Source organism: Hemiscyllium ocellatum, chromosome 6, assembly GCF_020745735.1.
Source record: "Hemiscyllium ocellatum isolate sHemOce1 chromosome 6, sHemOce1.pat.X.cur, whole genome shotgun sequence".
NCBI classification, from domain to species: Eukaryota; Metazoa; Chordata; class Chondrichthyes; order Orectolobiformes; family Hemiscylliidae; genus Hemiscyllium; species Hemiscyllium ocellatum.
The window spans coordinates 117984104-118008369 of record NC_083406.1 but is presented as its reverse complement, the minus strand read 5'-3'; the positions used below and the strand labels follow the sequence as shown (position 1 = coordinate 118008369).

The following is a 24266-nucleotide window of genomic DNA, read 5'->3' as shown; positions in this document are numbered from 1 at the left end:
CCTGAAACTATGCACAATACTCCGAATGTAGTCTGTCAGGAGCCTTATAGAGCCTCAGAAGTACATCCTTGCTTTCATATTCAAGTCCTTTCAAATTAAATGCCATCGTTGCATTTGTTTTCCTAACTACTGACTCAACCTCCAAGTTTACCCTGAGAGAATCTTAGACTAGAACTCCCAAGTTTGTTTGCTCTTCAGATTTCTGAATTTTCTCTCCATTTAGAAAATAGTCCATGCTTCTATTCTTCCAACCAATGTGCATGACCTCACACTTTCCCACATTGTACTCCATCTACCACTTTTTTGTCCGCTCCCCTAACCAGTCCAAATCCTTCAGTAGCCTCCTCACTTCCTCAATGCTGCCTCTACCTATCTTTGTATGGTCTGCAAACTTAGGCAGAATGCCCTCAGTTCCTTCATCTAGATTGTTAATTCTTACCTGATCTGGACTACATGTGACTCCAGACCCATAGTATTGTGACTGACTCTTAATTGTCCTTTTAAATGGCCCTAGCAAATCCATCAGTCTAATAAATTTCCTCCCTAAGGGCATTGTGGGTCTACCTACAGCACTTGGACTGCAGCAGTTCAAGAAGGCAGCTCACCTCCACTTTCTCAAGGGGCAACTAGAGATGGGCAATAAATGCTGACCCAGCCAGCAACATTTCACGAATGAATAAAAATGAAAGTGAGGAATGGGCAACAAGTGAACCATTGAAGAATGACTAAAAGTCATGGAGGTTATTAAATAAAATGTGTGTGACCCCATCAGCTGGCACTCACTGGTGTTGAATCTCTTCAAGGAAGGAGGTGCTTTGTGTTGCTGTTAATGAACATACAGAAATCTTTACATTCTGCTTTTCGGGGCCACTTGTACAAATATTTGTCACCTTTCCTGATGACAGATTTGTTCCCAATTCTAACCTCTCTGTCCCACTAACATTTGTGAATGTCCTGCTGTCCGTTGACCATGAGACAACAAATTCTCTTAGCCAGCCATTGACTCCATCCCAGTCTTCGGAACACTGTCTGAGGTTGGCCCAAGCATTCCCCACATCACATGCGTTCTATTTGATGCTGATTGGGAGCTTCCGACTGCAATCACAAAAACTATCAACTTCTACTGTTGGTACCACCCATCTCCCTGCCTTACCTCGTCCGCTGCTGAACTATTTATCGAGGTCTTTGTCACCTCACGACTTGGCCATTCCAATGGCTGGCCTGTTGTGTTGCAGCCTTTCAAAGCAACTCCCTTCAAGACTCTGCTACCTTCCCCCTCCCCCTTTAACATACTCCTTAACTTGTGTCTTTCGGGTGTAGCTTTGGTCACCAGACCCAATAACTTATGTGACTTAGGATAAAGGTCACAGACTAATCGGAGAAAGGTCCATTATTGGATGTAATCATAAGCAGTTGGATGACTTGGACTGGATTGTTTTGAAGGGCTTTCGTGATTGCTTATCCATGGAAGTATTTGGGAAGAAATTCTGTGACATCAAAGGCGCTATATCAAGTCATTTACATCACAGACAGAGGCCATTCAGTCCATTTGAGCCCATTTTGACACTCCATTCAGTATTCCAGTGAGTCCCACTCCCCTGCCCAGTCTCCAAGGTTCTGGCTTATTTATTTTGTGTGCTTATCCAATTCTCCTTTTGGAACTCCATTGCTTTTCACACTCATGGATAGTTCCAGCTCATTATCACTCCATTACTTAAATATTCTCACAGTTTCCTTCTTCATGAACATTTCTTGCCCCAAAGTCTTAAATTTGATCCCAGCGTCCCCCCATATTTTATATTCTTATCTGCTAATGGGAACAGTATCTCCTTGTCTGCCTTAACTCAACCTATTGGCATCTTGTACAGCTCCGTCATCTGTTCTACTCCAAGGGATTTGAGCCCAGGTTCTTCAGCCTGACCTGTAATCCCTCAACCATGGCACCATCCTGGTAAATCTCCTCTTCCTGACACCCACATCCTTCCTAAAGTGAGGTAACAGAACTGAACATTTCACTGTCATTTCAATCTAACTGCAGCAAGTTAAAGTCAAATGTTAAAGATTTTAAAAAGTGCTCAAATGTTCCTCCAAGAAGCTGATATTCACCCCGATGCTGACACAAAGCATGCACTGGGTTTCTGTCATGACCAAGAATGATTACTTATTACAAGTAATTTGTCTGTAGCTACAAGTAAACGGATTGTAATGCTAACTATAATTCTAATCCCCTTCTATGTTTCGAAGCAAGAGCAGGATTCTGCATACTCTTGAAAATGTGTTGCTGGTTAAAGCACAGCAGGTTAGGCAGCATCTCAGGAATAGGGAATTCGACGTTTCGAGCATAAGCCCTTCATCAGGGCCTGAGATGCTGCCTGACCTGCTGTGCTTTAACCAGCAACACATTTTCAGCTGTGATCTCCAGCATCTGCAGACCTCATTTTTTACTCTTCTGCATACTCTTGGCAAAGTGGAAGGATTTGAATTAAAATCTGTAATTAATTTAATTTAAAAAATAAACGTATCAGATGAAAGACTGAAATGTTTACGATGAATCTGAGTAATTTACTGAAAAGTGGCTTTGAATAAAAACCCGACAGCAAGCTACATTCTCTCATGGACAAAAATGACCAGGCATAACACCAGCCACTCCCCTCCCAACAATGTGCAATTGCTGATGAAGGTTACACTGAACTGAAACCATTAACCTGGGGATTTTAAAGCTGTCAATAAGTATAGCTGTACAATGCTAGTTTGGATAAGTAAAACCACAATCTGATGAAGGAATGTTAGAGCCCAAGCCCTGTTCCTCTTCATTTTTCTTGAGTCCATGTGAACCTCTAAGTTGTCTAAATGGTATATTTAAAGCAGAATGGAAATCTTACAGACCAGACCAATGGAGGATGTGTGTTTTCCTGTTAGACATTCAGGGGATTAGAGACAATACTGGCCCCAAGTTGACATCTCACGCTGGGCACAGGTAATAAGGCAAAAAAGGTAGATTTGGGGATTACCAGATGAGCCGTGATCTGATTGAATGGTTGATCAGACTTGAAGGGCCAAATGGCCGCCTTCTGCTACTACTTTGTTTGGTCAGTTCCTGGACCATGCAGATTGACCAATATGACTGTCACACAGTCCTAGATTTATTTTTAAAAGAAAAATGACTGAAAATTAAACAACCAATTTAATTAGAATAAGAAAATCCTCTCACTAATATGGGATAATGAATAACAATGATCTATGACTAAATAAAGGCCCAATTTTCCAAAGTTTCCCATCTTGTATTCATCAGGATAATTCACAAGAATGCCAATTCAAGGCGAAGATGTAACATTGATACTGCAGGAGAAGAGAGTACTGATTGGTTGACACGTGGGCTTTGATTGGTAGAGGCTTTGCCATGGCAAATGTACCATTTAAGAATGAATGACAGTTAAACGTCAGCCTTTATTTAAATTTTAAACCTGCCCGGTTGACCCTGATTGGTCAGGAAATTGCTCGGAGAAATGAACCAGCGAATGGCTGAGACTTATATCGTTGAGTCTATTATTTGATGGTCTATTATTGGACAACCATCTTCCAAGCACTTTTTCGTTATACAACGCCAAAAAACAGAGCAAACATTTCTAGTTGTGTGACCCTTCTTCGGTATATTATTTAGCTTTGTGATTCATGTTTATGTAAATACCAAAATTGCACTGTGACCTAGAATAAATTCATGTGTTTACTTAAAATATAAATAGTTTGATCCAACCTTTTACATCAAACACTGAATAAACCCAACTCCTTTTCTGTTGGAAGGGGACTATTATATGGGGAGTTTGACCCGTATACTACAGTTTTCAGGAACATTAGAATCTACATGAAAAAGCAATTGTATTTGAGACGATTGGAGAAAGTTAACACTCGTGACTGACTCTCCTTCTTTAAGTGAAGGCTGTTTTGCATTCTACAGTCTTGTTCCCTCTGTGTGAAGTTGAGGAGATTTAGTTGAAAGTCACACCTGATCCTAGTAGCTCCAGGTTTGTAAAACCAACACAGTGCCTACTCGGATCATGGCCTCATAAAACCCCTACACTGTGGAAGCAGGCCATTCAGCCCATTGAGTTCACACTGACCCTACAAAGATCACCCCACCCAATCCCTGCAACTCTGCATTTTCCATGTCTAATCCACCTGGTCTACACAGCCCTGGACACTAATGCCAACCCATCCAGCCAGTGTGGACATTGGGAGGAAAACGATGCAGACACGGGGAGAACATGCAAACTCCATACAGCCAATCATCTAAGGGTGGAGGCAATCCTGGGTCCCTGGCAATGTGAGATAGCAATGCTGACCACTGAGCCATCCAGTTATAGTTACACAATGGGTCCAAATTGCCACAGTAGCAGTATGTCATGTAGTTATGCCTACTCTGTATTCTATTAAGCAGTTAATCTTCTATCCATGCCAGAATGCTACTCCCTAAACCATGATCATTTATATTAATCAATAAACTTCGATACCAAGTACCAGCTAGAAATCCAAGTGTGGTTTTTCCACCAGTTTCCCTTTTGTAGCATGTGAAGAAGATAGGAGTGCATGGTGTTGGAGATTGAAACCTGTAACTAGTAGGTTGCCACTGGGATCATAGCTGGGGCCACAGGTGTTCTCAATATGTACTAATGACTTGAATGAGAGATGAACTATAGCCAAGTCTGCAGATGACACACAAATAGATGGGAAGGCCAGGGTTGAGGATGATTCAAAAAGTCTGCAGAGAGATCTAGACATGTTAAGAAAGTGGGCCAAAATTTGGCAGATGGACTATGATATGAGGAAATGTGAGGTTATATATCTCAGCAGGAAGAATAGATGAGCTAGTGTTATTTAAATGGAGAAGGACTGCGGAAAGCTATAAAACAGAGAGATTTAGGAGTACTATTTATTTCAAAAGGAATAGGAGGTTTAGCGAAAACTACAAGGCACGAGTCAGGCCACAGCTGGAAGACTGTGAATAGTTTCTGGCCCTTTATGAAGGAAAAGCATTAGAAGTAGTCCAGAGAAGGTTTATAGGGCTGATACTAGGTAAGGAGGGACTGTCTTATGAGGAGAGGTTGAGTTGGTTGGGACTTGATAGGGTAGATGTGGAGAGATTGTTTCCCCTCATGGGAGAGTCTAGGACTGGAGGGAATCATCTCAAAATAATAGGTTTGACATTTAAGATGTGGGTGGCACAGTGGTTAATACTGCTGCCTCACAGCGCCAGAGACCTGGGTTCAATTCCTGCCTCACACAACTGTCTGTGTGGAGTTTGCACATTCTCCCCGTGTCTGCGTGGATTTCCACCGGGTGCTCCGGTTTCCTCTCACAGTTCAAAAATATGTAGTTTAGGTGAATTGGCCATGCTTAATTGCCCGTAGTGTTAGGTGTAGAGGAATGGGTCTGGGTGGGCTGCTCTTTGGAGGGGCGGCGTGGACTTGTTGGGTCGAAGGGCCTGTTTCCACACTGCAAATAATCTAATCTAATCTCTAATCAGAAAGAATTTCCCTCTGAGGCTGGTGAATCTGTGGAATTAATGAATGCAGAGAACTGTTGGGAGTGGGCCATTCAAGGCTAACCTAGAATGATTTTTAATCAGGAAGGGAATCAAGGTCATGGGGAAAAGGCAGGAAAGTGATGTTGAGGATTATCAGATCAGCCATGGTCTCATTGCCAGAGCAGACACAGTGGGCTGGATGGACCTGTGGTTTTATGGTACTTCACCAAAGGACTTCATAAAGTTGAATCGAACCTGATTTCCCTTTTATAAAATCACGTTCTGTCTAGCTGATTACCTTGAATATCTTGAAGTCCTTTACAGCTCGTTCTGCTATAATATGCGCTTCATTGATGCAAATTTGCTGTAACACCAATTGACAAATGGGGACACTGTTTCTAAAGTACAGACTTTTAAACATGTGTTGGCTGTTTTACTTTGCCAACACTTCAGGCGCTGTTTCCAAAGCACAATTTTTCTATAACATGGGATTGCATAAGAACATGACCATCGCGTTATAGAACAGTTGAGTGTACAATTGCTTCTGACATTGAGCAGGGTGGTCATCTCTGCAATGTGCAGCGTAGGAAGCTGAGCCTCAAGGCAAACAAATTCTACCGTATGGTGTTGTTCTGACAAGAGTTCTCCACCGAAACATATCCTCATATTTATTGTGTGCAGTTTTGGTCGCCATACTATAGGAAGGATATGGAGGCATTGGAACAAGTGCAGAGGAGGTTTACCAGGATGTTGCCTGGCATGGTAGGAAGATCGTATGAGGAAAGGCTGAGGCACTTGGGGCTGTTCTCATTGGAGAAAAGAAGGTTTAGGGGAGATTTGATAGAGGTGTACAAGATGATTAGGGGTTTAGATAGGGTTGACAGTGAGAACCTTTTTCCGCTAATGGAGTCAGCTGTTACTAGGGGACACAGCTTTAAATTAAGGGGTGGTAGGTATAGGACAGATGTTAGGGGTAGATTCTTTACTCAGCAGGTTGTGAGTTCATGGAATGCCCTGCCAGTAGCAGTGGTGGACTCTCCCTCTTTATGGTCATTTAAGCGGGCATTGGACAAGCATATGGAGGTTATTGGGCTAGTGTAGGTTAGGTAGCTTCGGTCGGCGCAACATTGAGGGCCGAAGGGCCTGTACTGCGCTGTATTTTTCTATGTTCTATGTTCTATGTTCTCTGTTTTCTGATGCAGCACTCACCATCTTTTCCATTCCAGACTACTGAGCTGGTTCTGTGCTCTGCCTGTTCTTCAGTCAGGTGAAACCCAGTGGGGTTTATTTCAAAGAGAATCCTTTGCTATTATTTGAAAAAGAGGGCGTTGTTCCCTCTGTTGGCCTGGCTGATTCTAATCGCTTAACACATATTAGGTTGTTGCTTTATGTGGAACCTGTTTTTCAATTTCGTGTGTGTGAGTGTGAGAGAAAGAGAGAGAGACTCTAAGTGTATACATGTGTGTGTATGCAAGGTGAAAAGTTTAAGGGTGATACATGCTGCAAGGACTTTATACAGAGGGTGGTAGGTGCCTGGAACGCATTGCCAGCAGAGGTAGTAGAGGCAGGCACAGTAGATTCATTTAAGATGCATCTGGACAGATACATGAGTATGTGGGAGCAGAGGGATACAGATGGTTAGGAATTGGGCAACAAGTTTAGACAGTGGATTTGGATTGGCTCAGGCTTGGAGGACCGAAGTGTGTGTGTGTGTGTGTGTGTGTGTGTGTGTGTGTGTGTGTGTGTGTGTGTGTGTGTGTGTGTGTGTGTGTGTGTGTGTGTATGAATGACTCTATGATTGTTTATGTGTGTGAGTGACTCTGTATGAATGAGTATGTGAGATTCTATATGAATGTGTGTGTGTGTATATGGTGCATGCCCTCCCTGTTTCTTCAAGTTCCAAACTGAATAAAATTTAACTACGAAATGTTCACTCTGTTCCTCTCTCCACAGATGCTGTCAGACCTGCTGAGTTTCTCCAACTCTTCCATAATCACAGAATTTTTACAGCACAGCAAGAGGTCCTCCAGCCCATGGGGCTCTTCCCAGTCATTAAACTTCCACCTATTCTAATCCCATAGTTCAGCACTCAGCCCGTAGCCTTGTATGCTGTAGTATTGCAAGTGCCCATCTGAATGCTTCTTAAATTGTTTCCACCTCTACCACCCCACTGGGCAGTGAGTTCCAGATACCCAATACCTTCTGGATTATAAAGACACTCTCTAAACCAGTTGCTCCTTACCTTAAAACCATGCTGTCCGATTATAGACCCCTCCAATAAAGGGCAATGTTTCTCCTGTCCACCCTGCCTGTGCCTCTCAGATCTTTGTACACCTCAACCCAATCATCCCCAGCCTCTCTACTCTCTCCTCATTGTTAAATAATTCCATCCCAGGCAACACCATGTGAACAAAAACAGAAATTACTGGAGAAGCTTAGCAGATCTGGCAACATGTGTAGAGAGATAGCGGACTTAATGTTTCAGATCCAGTGATCCTTCCTCAGAATGGGTGAATCTCTTCTGCACCCTCTTCAAGACAATCACATCCTTCCTATGATGTGGCGACCAGAACTGCACTCATTATTTCAGCAGTGACCTAACTAATATTATAGAGGAACCTCAATTATTCAAATGACATGGGTGGGGAGTATTTTGTTCAGATAATCAAATGTACAGATAATAGAATGCTGGATAACATAGTTTAGCCAAGCATCGGGACCTTGCAATCTTGTTTGGACAATCCAAAATTCGGATAATCGAATGCCGAATAATTGAGGTTCTTCTGTGTACAGCTCCATCAGAACTTCCTTGCTCTTGTATTTAGTGCCTTGACTATTAAAGGCAGGTACGCCATGTCCTTCTTAATCACCTTTTCTATCTGTCCTGCTGCCTTCAAAGATCTATGGACATGCACAATAAGGTCCCTCTGATCCTTTGTACTTCCGAGGATTGTACTATTCAACAGGTACTCCTTCCCTTGTTTATCCTTCCAATGTGCGTCACCTCACACTCATTCAGGATTAAGTACCACCAGGATTAGGTGGCACGGTGGCACAGTGGTTAGCACTGCTGCCTCACAGCGCCAGAAACCTGGGTTCAATTCCCGCCTCAGGCGACTGACTGCGTGGAGTTTGCACGTTCTCCCTGTGTCTGTGTGGGTTTCCTCCCACTGTCCAAAGATGTGTGGGTCAGGTGAATTGCCCATAATGTTAGGTAAGGGGTATGGGTGGGTTGTGGGTCGGTGTGGACTTGTTAAGGGCGGCACGGTGGCACAGTGGTTAGCACTGCTGCCTCACAGCGCCTGTAGACCCGGGTTCAATTCCCGACTCAGGCGACTGACTGTGTGGAGTTTGCACGTTCTCCCCGTGTCTGCGTGGGTTTCCTCCGGGTGCTCCGGTTTCCTCCCACAGTCACAAAGATGTGCGGGTCAGGTGAATTGGCCAAGCTAAATTGCCCGTAGTGTTAGGTAAGGGGTAAATGTAGGGGTATGGGTGGGTTGCGCTTCGGCGGGTCGGTGTGGACTTGTTGGGCCGAAGGGCCTGTTTCCACACTGTAAGTCTAATCTAAAAAAAAATCTACCAACTGCCATTCCTCAATCCCTCTGACCAACCTGTCGATATTGTCCTGTCGTCTGAGGCTTTTCCCCCTCACTGTTTACCCACAAACAATTTTTGTGCTGTCTGAACTTACTGAGCATACCATCTACATTCAGGTCTAGATCATTAAAGTCCACTGTAAACAACAAAGGACCCAACACTGAACCCTGTAGCTCTCCAGTCTTCAGTCACGAAAACACCCTCTGCTTCCTGCTGTGAAGCCAACTTTGGATCCCATTGGCTCTTAACTGCTTAGTTGAAAAATGTGGTGCTGGAAAAACACAGCAGGTCAGGCAGCATCCAGGGAGCAGGAGAATTGATGTTTCGGGCATAAGCCCTTCTTCAGGAATGAGGCTGGTGTGCCAAGCGGGCTGAGATAAAAGGTGGGGGGGAGGGAATTTGGGGGAGGGGCACTGGGAATACGATAGGTGGAAGGAGGTGAGGGTGAGGGTGATAGGCCGAAGAGGGGGTGGGGACGGAGAGGTCAGGAAGAAGATTGCAGGTCAAGAGGGCGGTGCTGAATCCGAGGGTTGGGACTGAGATAAGGTGGGGGGGGAGGGACTGCATCTGCAGTCCTCACTTTCTCCCTCTTCTTACCCAATCTACGATGCAAGACCTTGTCAAAAGCCTCACTGAAGTCCAAGGATTCCTGATGAAGGGCTTATGCCTGAAACGTCAATTCTCCTGCTCCTCGGACGCTGCCTGACCTACTGCGCTTTTCCAGCACCTCACTCTCAACTCTGATCTCCAGCATCTGCAGTCCTCACTTTCTCCTACCTGAAGTCACTGTCGACTACACTAATTACATTACCTTTATCTCCACACCTGGTCACTTGCTCAAAAAATTCAAATTTGTGAAACATAATCTGTTTTTAATTTGAAAACAGAAAATGCTGGAAATCACAGACAAGGCATTTTACGACATTCTAGACTTCATTTGAATTCAACGCCTTCAGGTTATGAACTCACGCCCATTTCTTCCCTTTCTTTTAGCTTTAGTTCTGGAGTCTAATAGTGTGGCACTGGAAAAGCACAGCCGGTCAGGCAGCATCCCGAGTAGCAGGAGAGTTGAGGAATGTCGATTCTCCTGCTCCTCGGATGCTGCCTGACCAGCTGTGCTTTTCCAGCACCACGCTTTTCGACTCTGACTCTTGAGCATCTGCAGTTCTCACTTTCTCATTTGAGCTTTACTTGTTACATTCTCTGTCAGCATGTCCTTTCTCCCCTTCCCCCACTCCACTGGGACTGTCTGTCCTTCCCAGTCTGGCAGTAAGACACGCCATTGTTCTGCCATTCTCACATTCCAATCACTTAATCTGCTCTTTCATCACCCTTTCTCCCGCAGCACTCTACTCCCTCACGATGGCATAAATCCTGCCCCCTCCACACTTGTCAGCTCTGATGAAAAGTCATTTAGTCATGAAATGTTAGCTCTATGATGCTGCTGGACCTGCTATGATCTCCAGCATTGTTTAGTTTTCGGTACAGATTCCAGCATCTGTGGTACTTTAGTTTTTCTCCCTGTTTCTTTGTCTGTTTCTCAGGTGAGAACCTTGTAACCAATTCTTGATCTCATTACAGATGTGAACTGCTTGGGCTTGCTGTGTCGTTTCAGAGTATTGAGTACAGGAGTTGGGAGGTCATGTTGCGGCTGTACAGGACATTGGTTAGGCCACAATTGGAATATTATGTGCAATTCTGGTCTCCTTCCTATAAGAAGGATGTTGTAAAACTTGAAAGGATTCAGAAAAGATTTACAAGGATGTTGCCGGGTTTGGAGGATTTGAGCTACAGGGAGAGGCTGAACAGGCTGGGGCTGTTTTCCCTGGAGCGTCGGAGGCTGAGGAGTGACCTCATAGAGGTTTATAAAATCAAGAGGGACATGGATAGGGTAAATAGTCTTTTCCCTGGGATGGGGGAGTCTAGAACTAGAGGGCATAGGTTTAGGGTGAGAGGGGAAAGATATCAAAGGGACCTACAGGAATGTTTTCATGCAGAAGGTGGTGCGTATATGGAATGAACTGCCAGAGGAAGTGGCAGAGGCTGGTACAATTACAATATTTAAAAGGCATCTGGATGAGTATACAAATAGGAAGGATTTAGAGGGATATGGGCCAAATGCTGGAAAATGGGACTGGATTAATTTAGAGCTGAAAATGTGTTGCTGGAAAAGTGCAGCAGGTCAGGCAGCATCCAAGGAGCAGGAGAATCGACGTTTCGGGCACTAGCCCTTCTTCAGGAATCCTGAAGAAGGGCTCATGCCTGAAACGTCAACTCTCCTGCTCCTTGGATGCTGCCTGACCTGCTGCGCTTTTCCAGCAACACATTTTCAGCTCTGATTTCCAGCATCTGCAGTCCTCACTTTCTCCTACTGGATTAATTTAGGATATCTAGTCGATATGGACAATTTGAACCGAAGGGTGTGTTTCCAGGCTGTACATCTCTATGACCCTATGATTCTAATTCTCTGTTCTGTTCTTGTACATGTTGTGTTTCCATGGCACAGGGAGAACTGTTGGTTCTGGGGTTTAATGAAGATTAACGAGTAACTGATGATGGCTAATTGACAATAGACTTAGTCTCTGTTGACTGGCATTATTATTACAGCTAGCCTGGTGACGCTTAATTGACTGAGGAAATTACCTGGTTGAAATGATCAGTTGGGAATTGTGATTACAGAAATGACTTAAACGCAGGAGAAGTAAATTAAATACCTTTCAGTCTCATTGCTGCATGCGATGCAGTGGTAGTGACCCTATCATTGAGCCAGAACTTCTCACTACTGCAGAGGTGTGTCGTACCATCTCTGAACTAGAAAGGTTGTTTCGAAAATAACGTTCATGACTGATTGCAAATGCTGCCTGTATTGCTTTCTGAAGTCCATCTTTTGGACGTAACACTAGCTGATCAGCCGTATGTCAAAGTCATAGAGAGGAGGTGATGGATTCTCAGGGGACCATAGCATGAACAGCCAAGTTTCTGGTATTGAGACTGGCTCTAATAAAACGAGGGGTACGTCGGCTTCAAAGCGATCAGTTGTGTTAGGGGATTCTTTAGTCCGAGGTACAGACAGACGTTTCTGCGGCGAGCAGAGAGAAAGCAGAATGGTGTGTTGTTTCCCTGGTGCCAGGATCAAGGATGTCTCAGAGAGGGTGCAGCAGGAGGTCATTGTCCATATTGGAACCAATGACATTGGAAGGTAAAAGGTTGAGATTCTGAAGGGAGATTACAGAGAGTGAGGCAGAAATTTAAAAAGGAGGTCCTCAAGAGTAGTAATATCTAGATTACTCCCAGTGCTATGAGCTAGTGAGGGCAGGAATAGGAGGATAGAGCAGATGAATGCATGGCTGAGGTGCTGGTGTATGGGAGAAGGATTCACATTTTTGGATCACTGGAATCTCTTTTGGGGCAGCAGTGACCTGTACAAGAAGGACAGATTGCACCTAAATTGGAAGGGGACTAGTATACAGGCAGGGAAATTTGCTAGAACTGTTTGGGAGGATTTAAACTAGTAAGGTGGTGGGGGTGGGGGGTGGGGGATGGGACCCAGGGAGATAGTGAGGAAAGAGATCGATCTGGGACGGGTACAGCTGAGAACAGAAGTGAGTCAAACAATCAGGGCAGGCAGGGACAAGGTAGGACTAATAAATTAAACTGCATTTATTTCAATGCAAGGGGCCTAACAGGGAAGGCAGATGAACTCAGGGCATGGTTAGGAACATGGGACTGGGATATCATAGCGATTACAGAAACACGGCTCAGGGATGGGCAGGACTGGCAGCTTAATGTTCCAGGATACAAATTCTACAGGAAGGATAGAAAGGGAGGCAAGAGAGGAGGGGGAGTGGCATTTTTCATAAGGGATAGCATTACAGCTGTGCTGAGGGAGGACATTCCTGGAAATACATCCAGGGAAGTTATTTGGGTGGGACTGAGGAATAAGAAAGGGATGATCACCTTATTGGGATTGTATTATAGACCCCCCCCCCAGTAGTCAGAGGGCAATAGATAAGCAAACTTGTAAGGAGATCTCAGCTATCTGTAAGAATAATAGGGTGGTTATGGTAGGGGATTTTAATTTTCCAAACATCGACTGGGACTGCCATAATGTTAAAGGTTTAGATAGAGAGGAATTTCTTTAGTGTGTACAAGACAATTTTCTGATTCAGTATGTGGATGTACCTACTAGAGAAGGTGCAAAACTTGACCTACTCTTGGGAAATAAGGCAGGGCAGGTGACTGAGGTGTCAGTGGGGGAGCACTTTGGGGTCAGCGACCATAATTCTATTTGTTTTAAAATAGTGGTGGAAAAGGATAGACCAGATCTAAAAGTTGAAGTTCTAAATTGGAGAAAGGCCAATTTTGACGGTATTAGGCAAGAACTTTTGAAAGCTGATTGGAGGCAGATGTTCGCAGGTAAAGGGACGGCTGGAAAATGGGAAGCCTTCAGATATGAGATAACAAAAATCCAGAGAAAGTATATTCCTGTCAGGGTGAAAGGGAAGGCTGGTAGGTATAGGGAATGCTGGATGACTAAAGAAATTGAGGGTTTGGTTAAGAAAAAGAAGGAAACATGTGTCAGGTATAGACAGGATAGATCGAGTGAATCCTCAGAAGGGTATAAAGGAAGAAGGAGTATACTTAAGAGGGAAATCAGGAGGGCAAAACGGGGACATGAGATAGCTTTGGCAAATAGAATTAAGGAGAATCCAAAGGGTTTTTACAAATATATTAAGGACAAAAGAGTATTTAGGGAGAGAATAGGGCCCCTCAAGGATCAGCAAGGAGCCACAGAAAATGGGGGAAATACTAAATGAATATTTTGCATCAGTATTTACTGTGGAAAAGGATATGCAAGATATAGACTGTAGGGAAATAGATGGTGACATCTTGCAAAATGTCCAGATTACAGAGGAGGAAGTGCTGGATGTCTTGAAACAGTTAAAAGTGGATAAATCCCCAGGATCTGATCAGGTGTACTCGAGAACTCTGTGGGAAGCTAAAGAAGGGATTGCTGGGCCTCTTGCTGAGATATTTGTATCATCAATAGTCACAGGTGAGGTGCTGGAAGACTGGAGGTTGGCAAACGTGGTGCCACTGTTTAAGAAGGGCGGTAAAGACAAGCCAGGGAACTGTAGACTGGTGAGCCTGACCTCGGTGGTGGGCAAGTTGTTGGAGGGAATCCTGAGGGACAGGATGTACATGTATTTGGAAAGACAAGGACTGATTCAGGATAGTCAACATGGCTTTGTGCGTGGGAAATCATGTCTCACAAAATTGATTGAGTTTTTTGAAGAAGTAACAAAGAAGATTGATGGAGGGCAGAGCAGTAGATGTGATCTACATGGACTTCAGTAAGGCGTTCGACAAGGTTCCCCATGGGAGACTGATTAGTAAGGTTAGATCTCATGGAATACAGGGAGAACTAGCCATTTGGATACAGAACTGGCTCAAAGGTAGAAGACAGAGGGTAGTGGTGGAGGGTTGTCTTTCAGACTGGACGCCTGTGACCAGTGGAGTGCCACAAGGATCGGTGCTGGGTCCTCTACTTTTTGTTATTTACATAAACGATTTGGATGCGAGAATAAGAGGTGAAATTAGTAAGTTTGCAGATGACACCAAAATTGGAGGTGTAGTGGATAGCGAAGAGGGTTACCTCAGATTACAACAGAATCTGGACCAGATGGGCCAATGGGCTGAGAAGTGGCAGTGGAGATGAATTCAGATAAATGTGAGGTGCTGCATTTTGGGAAAGCAAATCCTAGCAGGACGCGTACACTTCATGGTAAGGTCCAAGGGAGTGTTCTGGACAAAGAGACCTTGGAGTGCAGGTTCATAGCTCCTTGGAAGTGGAGTTGCAAGTGGATAGGATAGTGAAAAAGGCCTTTGGGATGGTTCCCTTTATTGGTCAGAGTATTGAGTACAGGAGTTGGGAGGTCATGTTGCGGCTGTACACGGCATTAGTTAGGCCACTGTTGGAATATTGTGTGAAATTCTGGTCTCCTTCCTATTGGAAAGATGTTGTGAAACTTGAAAGGGTTCAGAAAAGATTTACAAAGATGTTGCCAGTGTTGGAGGATCTGAGCTACAGGGAGAAGCTAAATAGGCTGGGGCTGTTTTACCTGGAGTGTTGGAGGCTGAGGGATGACTTTATAGAGATTTACAAAATTATGAGGGGCATGGATAGGATAAATAGACAAAGTCTTTTCCCTAGGATCGGGGAGTCCTGAACTTGAGGGCATAAGTTTAGGGTGAGAGAGGAAAGATATAAAAGAGACATGGGGGCAACTTTTTCACGCAGAGGGTGGTGTGTGTATGGAATGAGCTGCCAGAGGACATGGTGGAGGCTGGTACAATTGCAACATTTAAGAGGCATTTGGATGGGTATATGAATAGGAAGGGTTTGGAGGGATATGGGCTGGGTACTGGCAGGTGGGACTAGATTGGGTTGGGATATCTGTTTCACATGGACGGGTTGGACCGAAGGGTCTGTTTCCATGCTGTACATCTCTATGACTCTATGTACAGCATGGAAACAGACCGTTAAGTCAAACTCATCCATGCTAACCAGATATCCTAACCTAATCTAGTCCAATTTGCCAGCACATGGTCCATATCCAGATGCCTTTTAATTGTTGTAATTGTACCAGCCTCCACCACTTCCTCTGGCTGCTCATTCCATACACACACCACCCTCTGTGCGAAAACATTGACTCTGGTCTCTTTTAAACCTTTTCCCTCTCATCCTAAACCTATGCCCTCCAGTTCTGGACTCCTCCAACACAGGCGGGAGTCTAAGTATTCCATTCATGCCCCTCAGGATTTTATAAACTTCCAGAAGGTCACCCCTCAGCCTGCAATGCTCCAGGGAAAACAGCCCCAGCCTGTTCAGCCTCTCCCTGTAGCTCAAACCCTCCAACCTTGGCAACATTCTTGTAAATCTTTTCTGAACCCTTTAAGTGTTTCACAACATCCTTCCTGTAGGAGGGAGACCAGAATCGCATACAATATTCCAAAAGTGGCCTAACCAATGTCTTGTACAGCCACAACTTGGCAGCAAAAATACAGATTGTAAGAAATAGGAGCAGGAGTAGGCCATTTGGCCCATCAAGCCTGGTCTCCCATTCAATATATTCATAACTGTTTCTTGTTTGCCCTCTGTTGCATTTACTCTAGTTGATCAAAGTGTTGTCTAACGCAGCCTTCAATATAGTCAATGACACAGCCTCCATAGCTACCCCTCAGAGAGAAGAGATTCCTCCTCCTTCTTTCTGTTTCAAATGGATCATCATTTATCTTTAATTGGTGCCCCCTAGTTCCAGATTTTCTCACAAGAAGGAAGCGTGCTCTTTATATCCTTATTTTCAAGCTCCCTCCGATTCTTATATCTACCAATAAGGTCATCTGTGAAATAACTCCACAGAGACCACTACCCCAACACCAAGTCACCCTTTATTTATGCACACATAGTACTTGACACTGGTCCAGTTAGCACAGAGCTGGCTCCTAGAGTGAGGAGAACCCCTGACACTCCTGTTTATATCTGTCAGCCAGGACTCCCCGATGGATTTTTAGATTTAGATGTTATTGTCATATGTACTCAAGTACAGAAGTACAGTGAAAAGAGTTTCATGTCTCCACACATGGTGCAGTTTTAGACTCCATGGTACCGAGGTATAAAAAGAACTTAGGTACAAAGCACTAAGAGAAATGAGAGTTTAAAACTGAAGCATTGCTTCATTCAATAGTAGAAAAATAAATAAAAGGGAATAGTTTACCTTTAAAGTCTTTTGTTGTTTAAGGTAGGGACATAAAGGAATAAGTTAAAAGTTCAGCAATCTTTGATGAGTCCCCCGCTTACCTCAGTGTACTGTCTATTCTCGACAGTGTTCGAGGTTAACAGCCCCAATCAGGGAACTCATATTCTAGAAGGCCACCGGGCTGACCTCATGACAATCACTACATCCTCCTCCTTCCAAACCTTCAGTGACTATAAGGTCAGTCTTTCCTCATCAGGCATGTTCCTTCATGCTGGGAACACACCTGGTGAAATTGTTCTGAATTCCTTCCACTACAAGTACATTCCTTGCTGGGTAAGGAAACTGAAAATACGCCCTTGGGTCACCAAGTCAAGAGGTACAAGTCACTGAGGAATGCCGTGTAATCTGAACGAATTAAGATGCTAAGATGTAAACTCTCCTCACACACTCGCTTCAGGTGGTGTTTTATTTTCTCTCTCTTTAACCCCCACAGGAAATCTGTAACAGCCCTCACCTCTTTGTGGATGGGATGAGTGCCCATGACCTGAACCAGGGCCAGTTGGGTAACTGCTGGTTTGTCGCTGCTTGTTCCTGCTTAGCCTCCAGAGATGCTTTGTGGCAGAAGGTAAGTGGGCCTTAAATTCTCCTCGGGCCTCATAGATACAACAGCAATGATGGTGAAACAAGCTCAACCCACCACCATTCCTGTACTGCAGCATCCTTCTCGTGGGCTTCCACCTCTACAAATGAAGATTAAATGGCAGAATGTAGAAACTGACCTGAAAAGAATGGACACTTTTTGTTTTAAAGGACTAAGGAAGGTCATGAGCATAGAATCATAGAGATGTACAGCACGGAAACAGACCCTTCGGTCCAACCTGTCCATGCCGACCAGATATCCCAACCCAATCTAATCCCACCTGCCAGCACCCAGCCCATATCCCTCCAAACCCTTCCTATTCATGTACCCATTCAAAAGCCTCTTAAACATTGTAATTGTACCAGCCTCCACCACTTCCTCTGGCATCTCATTCCATACCCGTACCACCCTCTGTGTGAAAAGGTTGCCCTATAGGTCTCTTTTATATCTTTCCCCTCTCACCCTCAACCTATGCCCTCTAGTTCTGGACTCCCCCACTCTAGGGAAAATACTTTGTCCATTTATCCTATCCATGCCCCTCATAATTTTGTAAATCTCTATAAGGTCACTCCTCAGCCTCTGACGCTCCAGGGAAAACAGCCCCAACCTGTTCAGCCTCTCCCTATAGCTCAAATCCTCCAACCTTGGCAACATCCTTGTAAATCTTTTCTGAACCCTTTCAAGTTTCACAACATCTTTCCGATAGGAAGGAGACCAGAATTGCATGAAATATTCCAACGGTGGCCTAACCAATGCCCTGTACAGCTGCAACATGACCTCCCAATTCCTGTACTCAATACTCTGACCAATAAAAGAAAGCATACCAAAGGCCTTCTTCAGTATCCTATCTACCTGTGACTTCACTTTCTAGGAGCTATGAACCTGCACTCCAAGGTCTCTTTGTTCAGCAACACCCCCTAGGACCTTACCATGAAGTGTATGCATCCTGCTAAGATTTGCTTTCCCAAAATGCAGCACCTTGCTTTTATTTGAATTAAACTCCGTGTGCCACTTCTCAGACCATTGGCCCATCTGATCCAGATCCTGTTGTAATCTGCGGTAACCCTCTTCGCTGTCGACTACACCTCCAATTTTGGTGTCATCTGCAAACTTACTAACTGTACCTCTTATGCTCACATCCAATTCATTTATATAAATGACAAAAGGTAGTGGACCCAGCACCGATCCTTGTGGCACTCCACTGGTCACAGGCCTCCAGTCTGAAAAACAACCTTCTACCACCACCAGTTTATATCACTATTTTAAAATGAATAGAATTATGGTCACTGGCCCCAAAGTGCTCCCACACTGACACCTCAGTCACGTACCCTGCCCTATTTCCCAAGAGTATGTCAAGTTTTGTACCTTCTCTAATAAATATATCCACATACTGAATCAGAAAATTTTTTCGTACAAAATCTTCTCCGTTTAAACCCTTAACACTACGGCAGTCCCAGTCTATGTTTGGAAAGTTAAAATCCCCGACCATAACCATCCTATTATTCTTACAGCAACTTTTTCACACGGAAACTGGCCCATATCCCTCTCAACCCATCCTCCTATGTACCAGATGCCTTTTAAATATTGTAATTTCCACCACTCCCACCACTTCCTCTGGCAGCTCATTCCATACATGCACCACCGTCTATGTGAAAAAGATATCCCTCAGGTCCCTTTTTAAATCTATCACCTCTCTTCTGATTTATCCAACTGGACCCTCAACCCCCTCTGCTGTCAAAGCATAACAAGTGAGGTAGCATCCGAGGAGCAGGCCTCCTGATGAAGGGCTTTTCCTGAAACGTCAATTTTCCTGCTCCTCTGATGCTGCCTGACCTGCTGGGCTTTTCCAGCACCTCACTCTTGACTCTAATCTCCAGCATCTGCAGTCCTCACTTTCATCCCTCTGTGCTGTCGCTTTCCAAACTTAAGTAACATTCAGCTTTTCTAATCTTCATGCTAAAGCACATAAACATGCATTTACTGACATTATATGCCACCTGCCAACTCTTTTACCCATCTGCTTAACCTGTCTATGTCCCTCTGCAAACTCTTTGTGTCATCCTCACTGCCTGCCTTCCTACATATAACTGTGCCGCCCACATACTTGACTAAAATGGCTGGGTTCCCTTGCACTGAAGGGTTTGGCTGGACTGCCGGAGGGAATGGTAGTGGCTAATCACCAATGGCCAGAGGTCTCCACGGTATAAACGGGCACTGGTGGCACATGCCGAGAAGCGGGAAAGGGAAGGGTTGGATGTCTTGGGATCAATTGCATGGTTAGAGGGCAAAGCTTTGGGAAGAGCTGATCAACTAACTCCCCTTTCGTTGTCTCTCCCTGTGGGCCGCAGGTCATCCCGGACTGGAAAGAACAGGAATGGGCAGTGGACAGACCGAACAACTACGCCGGAATTTTCCACTTCCGCTTCTGGCGTTTTGGAGAGTGGGTCGATGTCGTGGTCGATGACCGACTGCCTACAGTCAATGGCCAGCTGATCTACTGTCACTCCAATTCCAAGAATGAGTTCTGGAGTGCACTGGTGGAGAAAGCTTACGCCAAGTGAGTAATATCGAGATGGTGGACCAGAATCACACTGCATCACTGTGTGGAGTTAAAATCTTGCAGCGCAGTCAGAAGCCGTTCGGCCTATCATGTCTGTGCTAGCTCTCTGGAGAACTATCCAATTAGTCCCCGTCCCTCACATTCTGTCTTTTCAACACTAATTTGTACAATTCTCTTCTGAAAGTTCCTATTGAATATGCTTTCAATGTCCTTTCAGGCAGCGTGTTTCACATCAATACAACTCACCGTGTTTTTTTTAAATGCCTTGTTGTTGTTGGTAGTTATGTTAAACCAGTGTCCTACGTTAATGAACCGGCTGCCGAAAGAAACAATTCCTCTTTATTCACGCCTCACAACAGAACTCCTCTCTAATAACGTTAGCCAAAGAGGCAGATCATTCAGCCCATTGTTGTCTGCTACCCTTTCATGGAGTCATAACTAATCCGATTCTCTTCAACTCCATTTTTCTGGATACTATCCTTAATGACCCAGCCTTGTCAGCCCTCTGCAGTAAAGAATTCCACAGATTCATGACTCTCTGAGGGAAGAAATTCCTCTTCAATTCTGTCTTAAATGTACTCTGAGATGATACCCTCTGGTCTTAGATTCCCCCACAAGGGAAATAACCTCTCCATATCTACCCTGTCAAGCCCCCTAAAAATCTTCCATGTTTTAATAAGGTTGTCCGCTTTAAGAGGGCACTCAAAACTTTAACTCTGCTTTCTCTCCACAGATGCTGCCAGACCTGCTGAGGTTTTCCAGCACTCTGTGTTTGTTTCAGATTTCCAGCATCCATTGTATCTTGCCTTAAATCTTCTCTTTGAGTAAAAAGTCTGCGGATGCTGGAGATCAGAGCGGAAAATGTGTTGCTGGTTAAAGCGCAGCAGGTCAGGCAGCATCCAAGGAACAGGAAATTCGACGTTTCGGGCATAAGCCCTTCTTCAGGAACGTTTTGTGGATGAACTGTTCAACCTCCTCATGGGAGCATGAGGCAGCGCTGATACAGTCATCGATGTAGCGGAGGAAAAGGTGGGGGGTGGTGCCAGTGTAGTTGCGGAAGATGGACTGTTCCACATATCCAATGAAGAGACAGGCATAGCTGGGGCCCATGCGGGTGCCCATGGCAACTCCTTTAGTTTGGAGGAAGTGGGAGGATTGGAAAGAGAAGTTGTTCAGGGTGAGGACCAGTTCAGTCAGTCGAAGGAAGGTGTCAGTGGAAGCGTACTGGTTGGTGCGGTGGGAAAGGAAGAAGCGGAGGGCTTTGAGTCCTTCGTGATGGGGGATGGAGGTGTACTGGATGTCCATCGTGAAGATAAGGCGTTGGGGACCGGGGAAGCGAAAATCATTCCTGATGAAGGGCTTATGCCCGAAACGTCGAATTTCACGTCGAATTTCCTGTTCCTTGGATGCTGCCTGACCTGCTGCGCTTTAACCAGCAACACATTTTCGGCTTAAATCTCCTCTTAACCTTTTCTATTTAGAGAGTACAAGCCCACAACTTGTCATTGAATGTGTTCATCCCTGGTCTCAGTTGAGCAGACTAGTGGGTTTTGGTTTAGCAATGTTGCGTTCTGCAGGCATAGGACAGCACATAGCAGGAGGTGATGGCCTCGTGGTAGAATCACTGGGCTGTGAATCCAGAGACCCAGATGATGTTCTGTGGCCCTAGGGTTCAAATTCCCACCTTGGCAGGTGGTGGAAATTGAATTCAGTTTAAAATTTAAAAATCTGGAATTAAGAGTCTAATGATGTTGATTGTTGGAAAACCCCATATCCTTTAGGGAAGGAAACTGCCATCCTTACCTAGTCTAGCTGACATGTGACTACAGACCCACAGCATTGTGGGCAGTGCTTAGCTGCCCTCTGGGTAATAAATGCTGCTGAGCCGGTGACACCCTCATCTCATCTCATGAATGTATAAACCAATTCTACACTGAAATCCTACCCTCAATTTTGGGAAAGTTTGTGAAATACATAGTCAAACCCTTAAACTCTGAAAAAATACCTAATGGTGTTACTTTATTTTTCTGAAATTGAGATTTGATAAGTGGAGTCACATAGAAGTGAAGAACTGGAGCTTATAGTAACCATTTCCATCCATACCAATTTCTGGCATAGAAACAGGTCCCCCTGGTAGTCTGTGCGAGCTTACAAAAGCAAGACTCAGAGGATGAAGCAAGGGTGTGGCCCAAGAATTGAGTGTTGAGAAAGGTACTTGATGAGGGAAAGGTGGAGAGGCAAGGGGTTTTTCAGAGTTGCTTGCTGAAGGCATGGCCATTGTAGTGATTGGGGTAGAAGGATGGGAAAGAGGCCTGGGTGAGGGCTTCAGTGTACAAAGAGCTGAAGCAGAGATGCAGCAGTGCTGTGGAGCCAGATAGGCTGCTCAGTGTCAAATAGCCCCACTGAGGTTAGGAACAGACTGGATTAGTAACTGGGAAACTTACTGAAGAAGGATGTCTTGCCCTCTTGGTGTGTGTGGTGAGCCTGTGGAATTCTCCGTGACAGAAAACATTTGAGGCCAAAACATTGAATATTTTCAAGAAGGAATTAGACGCAACCCTTAGGGATAAAGGGATCAAAGGGTGTGGGAACAGAGTGGGAGCAAGGAACTGAGTTGGATGATCAGCCATGATCATATTGCATGGTGGAGCAGGCTTGAAGGGCTGTGCTCTTCCAGCACCACTAATCCAGAATCTGGTTTCCAGCATCTACAGTCATTGTTTTTACCTCGAAGGGCTGAATGGCCTACTCCTATTTTCTATGTTTCTACATTTCTAAATCACACAATAACAGGCATCCCAAGTCAGCAAGGCAATAATGCCGTGGGGAATACTATTGGTATTCCCGCTAATTTTTTTTACTGCCAACCAAAGCCCATGCACCCCTGTAGAAACTTCCGGAAGTGGAGGTCAGTGCCACAATCAATGCCCTGGTGCCAGTCGCTGTGCATGGAACTTCAGAGCAGCTGTACGTGAATGCAGTCTTGCAACTTGGAGGGAGTGTTTGACACTGCCCAGGGGAATGAGATTCAAAGAAATTCACAATGGTGACACCTACAACACAATGGTGACTCAGAACTGGAGACAGAGCAAAATTTTAAAATATATTTGAACAGCTGCTGAGGTTCATAGGAATAAACTTTGTTGAAACAATATTTTTTGTTCATGGGAATGTGGGAATTGCTGGCAAAGTCAGCCTTTGTCGTTCAGCTCTAATTGCCCTGGAACTGAGAGATTTGCTTGGCCTTTTCAGATGGTGGCTCAAAAGTCAGTCACATCAGTTTGGGGTCTGGAGTCACATACATACCAGACTGGGTAAGGATGGCAGTTTCCTTCCCTGAAGGAAATTAGTGAATCAGAAGAATTTTTATAACCATTAACTAAGATCTCATGGTCACTATCAATGAGTCTGGCTTTATCTCTCCAATTTATTAACTTAATTTGAATCTTTCACTCTGATGTGAGTTGAACCCATTTCCCCAAGAGCATTAGCCTGGGATTCTACAATGTGAGAGAAAGTGAGGACTGCAGATACTGGAGATCAGAGTCGAGAGTATGGTGCCTGTGGTGTGAGGAGTCTGATGAAGGGCTTTTACCCAAAATGTAGTTTCTCCTGCTCCTCGGATGCTGCCCTGACCTGCTGTGCTTTTCCAGCAACACACTCTCGATTCTGGAGTATGAGTCCAGTCACCATGGGGACGCAAATTCCAAAGTGGAATGCCTTTCCATTTTCTTTTGTGCTTCTGATTTGTGCACCATTGTTGGAGTGTGACCAGAGATGGGGTTTTGTGGCTGGGTGGTGTGAAGAGAGAAGGAGAAAGAGAGAGAGAGAGAGAGAGAGAGAAAAATGGTGCATAGCCTTTAACACCCTCATTCCATGAATGAATACACTGAAATCCTACTCTCAACATGACTATTTTGGAATTGTGAAAGGGGACGTTTGTGAAATACATACTCAAGCCCCCTTAAACCCTAAAAAAACACACAAAATCGTGTTACTTTATCTTGCTAAAATTGAATTTTAATAAATGGGGGTCACACTGTGTGGTGCTTAGCTGAGTCACCTGTGATCCCGAGGGACTATGCAGGACAAAGTGCTTAGGCAATCAAGCAAAAGGAGACCTTGGAACTGGGGTAAGAGTAACTATGAGGAGAAAGTGAGGACTGCAGATGCTGGAGATCGAGCTGA

General features: G+C 44.6%; 1 protein-coding gene across 2 annotated transcripts in view; it reads left to right on the top strand.

Moving 5' to 3' along the window:
• LOC132816553 (calpain-5-like) overlaps positions 1-24266 on the top strand; it is a 112194-nt gene that overhangs the window by 60644 nt on the left and 27284 nt on the right. For both annotated transcript variants that reach the window (XM_060826305.1, XM_060826304.1), the window contains exons 3-4: positions 17372-17503; positions 19867-20075. In XM_060826305.1, the coding sequence (XP_060682288.1) occupies positions 17372-17503; positions 19867-20075 (341 nt within the window). The remainder of the gene's footprint in view (positions 1-17371; positions 17504-19866; positions 20076-24266) is intronic.